This window comes from Epinephelus moara, chromosome 12 (assembly GCF_006386435.1).
Source record: "Epinephelus moara isolate mb chromosome 12, YSFRI_EMoa_1.0, whole genome shotgun sequence".
NCBI lineage: Eukaryota > Metazoa > Chordata > Actinopteri > Perciformes > Serranidae > Epinephelus > Epinephelus moara.
Genome location: NC_065517.1, coordinates 23,374,564 through 23,382,678, shown reverse-complemented (window position 1 = coordinate 23,382,678; position 8,115 = coordinate 23,374,564). Strand labels below are relative to the sequence as shown.

The 8,115-nt window shown below is 40.2% G+C and overlaps 1 protein-coding gene across 1 annotated transcript; it reads right to left on the bottom strand.

Annotated features, from left to right (window-relative positions):
* Window positions 1–6,977: 6,977 nt before the first annotated feature.
* On the bottom strand, window positions 6,978–7,747 carry LOC126399135 (protein ripply2-like). Its single transcript, XM_050058958.1, has 3 exons — window positions 7,565–7,747; window positions 7,403–7,473; window positions 6,978–7,310 (listed from the first exon to the last, which is right to left on the bottom strand). The coding sequence occupies exons 1-3, from the start codon at window positions 7,685–7,687 to the stop codon at window positions 7,148–7,150; spliced, it is 357 nt and encodes a 118-aa protein (XP_049914915.1). The 5' UTR covers window positions 7,688–7,747; the 3' UTR covers window positions 6,978–7,147.
* Window positions 7,748–8,115: the final 368 nt, after the last annotated feature.

The window sequence follows — 8,115 nt, the reverse complement described above, 5'->3', positions numbered from 1 at the left end:
TTGATACTAGCTGGCCGCCATATTGTTTCCTGTTAAAAAAAACGGCCAAGCTGCATTACGTCATGCACCAGCAGCGGTGTTTATGGTGCGTTCGTTTTGTACTCGGAGGTCAGAAGTCGAAATGGGAATGACGTCATCTCCGAGTAGTCAACAGTTTTTGCATTCTAGTTGACAACAGTGGACAAGCCGGGAAAAAACATGGACGCCCGCAAGAAAGCCTTTGTTGCCCTTGCACTTTCGGAGTATAGACAGCTTCAAAACCATCATGCACTCCAACTGATGAACGCCGCAGATGAGGCTGACCTAATGTAAAACAAATAAGATAAAATTGCTATAAACAGTACTTTAGCAGAGTGTTTACTCACTATGTATGTGACCGGCAGCCATCTTGAATTCGTAAGTCGGGGTTGATGCGGTTGCTCCGAGTTTCTGAGTTGGAAATCCGATCTCAGGGTGCGTTGGAGTGTAAACTTCTGACTTGGAACTGGGAATTTCTGACCTCCGAGTACAAAACAACGCACCATTATTCATCTGGTGTGGTGCAGGGTAGTTGTAGGATCTCTAACTCTTGAGCTAAAGCAAATCCCACAGCCCTTTTTTTTCTGTTTTCTCTGGTTGTGTAGCACAATTTTTAAAATTAGTTTTGTCTTTCTATTACATAGACAGCCCAGTTTTATACAAAGACCATCTCTCCAGCAGTGAAATATTTCTTTAAGTTGTGCTGGTTCTACTGTGAAGAAGCATCTACTGGTGCTTACACACACACACAGCTGAATGTTGAGGTTTTCAGGATTGGGTGACGCTTGTGCACACACAACCAATATCACCAAACAAGTTGTATGATTATGACAGCTACCATAACACTTAATTTAATTTCCTTTGTCACTGCTGCTCTGAGAGGCAGTGAAAATATCAGTTTCTTAAAGTAATTCCTGGACACACACAAAGTAGAAATCATTAAAGTTAAACATGGAGTGAAGCAGTACTTACTGTGCCACATCATCCATTGATGCATGGAGAGTCACTTTGTTTTATCACATCAGATGCACAGCAGTAAGATTCAAACTTTCTGCCCCACACACAGCAGCACTTCCTGTCTACATGCTCAAACTTGTACATTATCAGAGACACAGTGCCCCCTTTTGGCTTACAACTGAACTGCCTTTGAAAACAGCCAGCCAGAGACAATCCTGTGTCACAACTATTCTAACAAGCCCTGTGTCTCCAGTGACCAGCAGAGGTGTGACTGTGAGAATCAGTAGGTTTAGTCTCAGCTCGACTGAGTCACACTTTGTCACCTCTGTCTGGTGTCTGTGATCACACCACAGGCCCAGTCAAAGTTCACGGAGGCAGGCGACAGTCACACTTTCCAAATGAGTAGAAAATAAAACAAAGTAACACAAAATATTGCATGATTATGAATACCTCATTTTGAGCAGCACTAACTGAATTTAATTATGACAACTACTTAGAAAATGATAACTTCTAAAGGATATAGCTTACAAAGGAAGATGTTATGTAAACAGGTTGGACCTTTATGTTCTATATTAGATCCTGATTATAACTTTAAAAACAGGCAGATGTATTCGGCTGCAAAGACAGGGTTCATGGCAGTTGTGACACATGTGACCGCTGAGGTCAAACATGGGACTGAACAGAGTTCACCCCCTCAGGTGTGTATTCCTCACGCCCAGCTTCACACCAGCTCCTGGGAAAGAGCAGCATGTGTCTGAAAAGTTTTAACTGTAAAAACTGTAAAGTTCACCAGAGTTCACAGAGTTACACTGGGACAGGACAGCATAAAAAGGTAAAAAATAAAATAAAATTAAGAAAAAAAAATTCTTCACACTGATTCTCAAACATGTTCTATGCCTGAAACTGCCTGGTTCAGCTGTCTACTGCCTACTGGGTGCATAATTTCCCTTGAGATGAATGCAGTATCCATCTATCTGTCCACCCAGCCATTCATCCATCCATCTACGATGCCACGGGGTACAAACAAAATGACAGAAAGCAACATCTTCAGCCAAAAAAAGTATTACATAATCAGGAATACTTAAAAATGATGAGTTTGTGTGTGACAGTTGCTTAAAAAATTGGAAATTTTACAGGATGATTATGATCTATAAAGGAAGATCTTTAGTAATCAGGCTGGACCAGGGGACATCCATCAGTTTAATTCTACGTTAAAACCTGACTATAGCTTTAAAATGTATTTAAAGGCAAAGACAGGGTTCATAGCAGTTGTGACACATGTGACCACTGAGGTCCAACATGGGACTGAATAGCTTTTACCCCTTCAGGTGTGTATTCCTCACGCCCAAGTTCACACCAGCTCCTGGGAAAGAGCAGCATGTGTCTGAAAAACTGTGCAAAGTTCACCAAAGTTCACAAGGTTCTGTTGAGACAGCATGTACAGGTCCAACTAAAAAAAAATCTCATTTAAAAATGTAAATTCATCACATGGAAAATGAGCATTTGATTCAAACACTTTGCTTCAAACCCATTCACAAACAGAGTCAATGTCTGAAACTGCCCAGTGCAGGTAGTGTTGAGACCGTATATAAGCTTAGTTTTCTCTCAGCAATCTCCTACTGTATGTGTAACTTCTACCACTAAACACTAGGTCATTTATTTGTGTGTAAAAATAAAAAAAAATCTAAGAAATGTCTGCTTCAGTTGACATTAAGTTTGTGCAGTAAAAACAGGGCTGTAATGACCTATTTAATATTTGGGGGGGACCCAATACTGAAGGTGGAGTAAGGTAAAATTTCTCCTAGGATAAATTTTTGGAAACATAACAACTAAATTGACCATTTTCAAGCACTCTGGGGGAAAAATCCTAGATGATTAAAATGTTGTTACACAAAAAGGTTAAGCTGTTACGTTCAGCATTACAAGGCTTCTCAGATGCTTCTTGATCAGGGTAAAAATTCCAATCAATTTCTGTTTTAATATATTTTTAAAAGTCGGTGGATGAAAAGATAATAAATCTTATAGCCCAGAACTACTTAAAAACCAATGTGCTTTAATAAAAATATTCCAGACGTCTTTATGTGTTCCCAGGCAGTATTTGGAATTTGCATTCACACATTGTCCAATAGCATAATAATAAGAATTATTTGTTTAGTTTATTTATGATAATGATTGCATTTTCTAATGATAACTTCAGACAGCAGTGTGTGGTTGCCTGTCATAGCTCTCAGCATTTTGTTTTTTTATTATTATTATTATTAATATGGTGAAGGCAGGGGGGCATTTTGAGCATATCTGAATATGTGGCGGGGATTTGTTCCTTCCAATATATATTATAATTCCAGCCTGGAGTAAAGGTTATAAGTTCATCAGACAGGGCATCAGTCCTGGCTGCTTTTATGTTGAAGTCTGGAGGTGAGCAAATTTCACACCCCAGTAAGTGACACTCCTGAAACCACCAGCTCTGACACCCGGGCCTGGGAAAGTCTCAGCCACGCAGGTCAGGGCTGAAGAGGTTATCAGAGTGTCATCATCATAACTCCTAATGTCAGGTCTGTGTATGAATATTACATTTATTTTGTTTCTCAGCAGCCACCCGTTGTGATCACTTGTTCCAGAAAACATTCAGTTCAACATTTGTCTGCATCTTTACACCTCTACTGTCTTTATAAATGTTGACTTTACTTGTTAAAGTCTGAGCAGGTGTTAAAATAAAATCTGAACAAAAACAAATTTGTTAATTCATTGTGATTAAAAAACAGTTTGTCCAGCTGGGGTCAGCAGGTCAGTGGCAGTGCAGCGCCCCTGGTGCAGTCAGAGGCCACCGTGTCCATGTTTCACCTTAACAAGGTGTGTAAACTTTGCACCCTGCAAAACACCTAATGATGATCCCAACGGTTCCCACGGAGAGGCTTGAAGGGTTGGCACCGGGGTCAGCTGCAGAGTTCAAGTCATTAAATCAGAAATGCAAAACGTGAATGTTTAAATAATAACCTCCATGATAATGTATTTTAATGAGCACAGGGATGACAAGTCTTGGTACGCAGTTTAAAGGATGCACACACGTGTTGAAGTTCAAGCAGCTTCACATTTAACTTCTCTATAACATCATATTTTAACACTATGCTTCCTATTTTTAACAAGTCACAGACATTTATTTGTGGTGTATAAACCAACTGTACAACAGCAGGTAGCCCACTACATCTACCAGCACAAATAATTTTAAACCTGCTGCTACTTTATAACTGTAAAAATAAATAAAAATGCTTCACATAAGTGTGCCAATAACTTAATATGTATAGAAATTCTGTTCTGCAGGGTGTTATTATTGCAAAGGCTGATTTACTTACCAGGCAGGATAGTAACTCAGCAGGACACCCACGATCACAAAATGATGCTTTGTAGTACTTTAATGAACTGCAGTGTTATATTCAGCATCCTCAGTAGCCCCCAAACCACTTCAGTATCGTCCAGATCGGCCAAGCAGTTGCTGAAATATTTTCTTAGTGTGCTAATCAATGCTAATTACGCTAACTATGCCAATCTCCCAACATATTCAAGTTAGCATCCAGCAGTTTCTAAATGCTGGGCACCCATTCTGTACATTTCTAACTTAAAACTTTGGGGAACTGAAAACTCTCGGATTCACATTGCTGGCAAGTAGACTGTCTGGTTTCTCTGACTTGAGGTATTGTGACAAATTTAGGCCAAAGCAAGTGTAATTTTCAAGATATAAAGGTCAACTTGGGCGCAAACTGAAGCTTATCAACTTAGGAAGGTTTCTACAAACAAGTGAAGCAGTGATATCAAACACAAAGTGATAAAATTTAATCAATTTTTGGGGGGTTTTTGGGCATGTTTGTATTTTGAAATAAAATGGCAGCAAGCCCCAGAATCTTATTTTGCTACTTTCCCCTCTGTTTCAGGATACTACTTTCCAAATTTCCTGCTTGTGTGACGATTTATGTCATTGTAGCGCCCTAATATTTGCATTTACCCAATTTCATAAGAAATATGTCCAAAAAAAGGGGCTTTGGGACCTACAACTACAGCTCAGTATCAACTGGTACACTTATAAAGGACTTCCTGCATCATCACTTCATCCTGTGGCTCAGTCTTGTAAACAAGCTCTAAATCAATTTTACAAATTATTTTTTTAGATGATACTGTGATATCAACATGGTGCATTTCCAAATAAAATTGTGGGGTTGATTTTAGTAATTAGCAGAAAATTATTATTGTATAATCATGAGTGCTTAATTTTGAGCAGCACCAAATTGTGATTAATTTATGACAAGTGCTGAGTCCTTTTAAAGGATAACTGTGATTTACAAAGGAAAATTTTCTGTAATCAAGCTAAATTAAAACCTGATTATAACTTTAAAAAAACAGACTGGTGAATTCAGAGCAAAGAGTCTCATGGCAGTTGTGACACATGTGACCGCAGAGGTCAAACATGGGACTGAACAGTGTTCACCCCCTCAGGTGTGGATCCATCACACCCAACTTCACACCAGCTCCTGGGAAAGACCAGCATGTGTCTGAAAGACTGTGCAAAGTTCACCAAAGTTCAAGAAGTTCTGTTGCGACAAAACAGCATGCAAAGGAAAAAACTTTGCCTCACACTCATTCACAAACACGTTCTCTGCCTAAAACTGCCTGATGCAGCTACTGTTGTGACTCTATCCTTCTCTCCAGCTATTTCCTCACAGCAAGCATGTGCACATTTTACCACTTAACACAATGTAATGTGTGTATGTGTGTTCATATTAATTACCAAAAACTATCGGACACACAAGTAGCTGGTGTCTGGATCTCTAGGTGAGCAACACATTCTCACTCCGACCTCGTCACATATTGACGTTTGGTTTCCTGGTCCACATACGATGCCAAAGGTACCCTGGGTGTGTTGGTTGTTGACGTTCTGGGACGCCGTGTCAAGTTCTGCCTGTTACATGCATTGTCTTCTTTTAAAACACACTTCCATTTTTACAGGAAATTTACCATGTACATACAGTCTCTTTCAAAATGAATGCACTATGTCCAGACCAGCCGTTTATCATGCTGACGTTAAAGGACACCTTTTTTTCATTGGTTTCTGACGCCACAAGTCACTGCCCAAGTGCCGGATTTCCACGACTTTGGAGTGAGACCGGGCTTAGATGAGATATAACATTGTCATGTGTGGTGTGTAGCAAGCCCTAAATGTGTATTTGTGGGTGATAGTGTACATACACAATGCACAACCAAGCAGGAAGAACAAGGCGTCGAGTAGAGTAGAGACCCAACACCTTATCTTGGACCCAGGGCCCCACATTGTGTCCATACAACCCTAATTCATGTGTGATTGAACCATTCATCCTGTGAGTGGAGGGAAGAAAACACTTCACTAGTATGACATACATCTTTTGGTGGCAAACCCAATCTATATGATGACCTAAAGTCTATCAAGATAACATTTCAGCTCAAAACCACATCAAATAATGTTTTTTTCCTGTCTAAACTAATAGTTTGACTGGAGTCTACAAACCTTTCCCCTCTGACTATGTCACTGCAGATCTTTATGCTCTCCTGACCCCGTTGACACCTCCCACATGTCACGTACTTTCCGCACTTCAGGCGTCACTGCGCAGGAAATGGCGCGTTTACCACCTTGCACTTATCCATGGGAAAAGAGCTGTTCAGGCCACAAGCAGGCGGATGTGTCACGTAAAGTGAAAACCCTGTCTCTGCTACAACTTCTAATAATAAAGTAACTCAGAGAGAGAAGTAGATATGTGGAAAAGTGTATTTTAAAGAGATGCTTCAATGAAAAGGAGAGTCCCGGTACACCTGGTGCAGAGATAAAGTAAAACTGATGTCTTGGGACACAGACTTTCAAATAGTAACTTTCAAAGTCCCTAAAAAACTATTTTCACTATTTATTCCTGTGGCTGATTTGACTAAAAATCCTGAATCAAAAGAATAATGAAGCTCCAGACAACGACATTCATTTACTGTATTTTATTTCACTTCTCAAAGTACAAAAGAGGTAGAAATGTTAGAGGAATAATTTAAGCATTTACATTCTTGTTAAGAAGCGACAGAGATCTATGTACATGTATTTACAGTAATAAGTTAAAGGAAATATATTATCACATTATGCAACAGTTCACAGGCTCCAGAGAGCTATTTAGTTCAGCTCCTTTTCCGTGTCCTCCTCTTCATCATCGCTGTCTTCATCGCTGCTGGAGTCCTCGTAAGGACAGATGGTCGCTTGGACCGGGTAGTTGCGCAGGAGCATCTCTGCGTCCTGGTACAGATAATCGAAACATCTCGATTTCGGCCAGTATAACCTTTAAAAGAGAACAAAAATGAATAAGAGATGCTTAAAAGAAATTACCAGCACGGGAATTAAAGATTTGGTAATTAACAAAACTGTACTTACTTCACTGGGTGGATGACCTGAGGAATTTTGGGGTGCTGCGCAGCAGATAGATCTCCGTGGACAGAGCGGGCCTGGAGGTTAAAACAAAGCAATCCTGGTTATATTTTTATCCGTTTAACAACACATACATCAATTTCAATATTTCAAGTTGTCAAAACTTACCTTGTGTGCGCCCGTTTTGTCCTCTGCTCCAGTCCACGGTCTCCACAAACCACCGGACTGCTGCGTAACACCGTCCCCAGAGAAAACACAAGTTAATCCACTCTCGGTACCGAAAGTCTCCATGGCTCCTTGTAGTGATCGGTCCTGCGTACAAGTCCGCTGAAGATGTGAGACTGAAGGAAGGAAGCTTCTATTTATCAGGGCCCCGGCAGTCGGTGCCAAATTGCGCTTTGACGCGTCTCCAAGTGTCTCCATGCGCCACGGTGGTGAGGTGCGAAGTCACACTTCAGCAAACTCCAGCCATATGGTCACTTTCTTTCGTAATATTGAATGTAGGATTTTTAAAAAAGCATCTCTTGTGAAATAGTGGCTTATTTAAAACACATTTAAAATAAACTGTATATTTGATTAAATGTGCGCACCAGCTCTCCTCACCCACTATGGAGCCACTATAGGGTTTGCGCATTATATAAGTGTCATTTCAGTCCAACAGGCCTATTTAGTGATGTGATTTGAACAAGATGTGTGTTTAAATCCGAGATACAATAAGT

Bases quoted from the DNA above. Each gene is read 5' to 3' on its own strand.
- LOC126399135 (XM_050058958.1), bottom strand. From the start codon at position 7,687: ATGGAGACTTTCGGTACCGAGAGTGGATTAACTTGTGTTTTCTCTGGG. The intron at 7,474-7,564 runs GTAAGTTTTGAC...TTTAACCTCCAG, and splicing joins ACAAAACGGGCGCACACAAG to GCCCGCTCTGTCCACGGAGA. The intron at 7,311-7,402 runs GTAAGTACAGTT...TCTCTTTTAAAG, and splicing joins CAGGTCATCCACCCAGTGAA to GTTATACTGGCCGAAATCGA.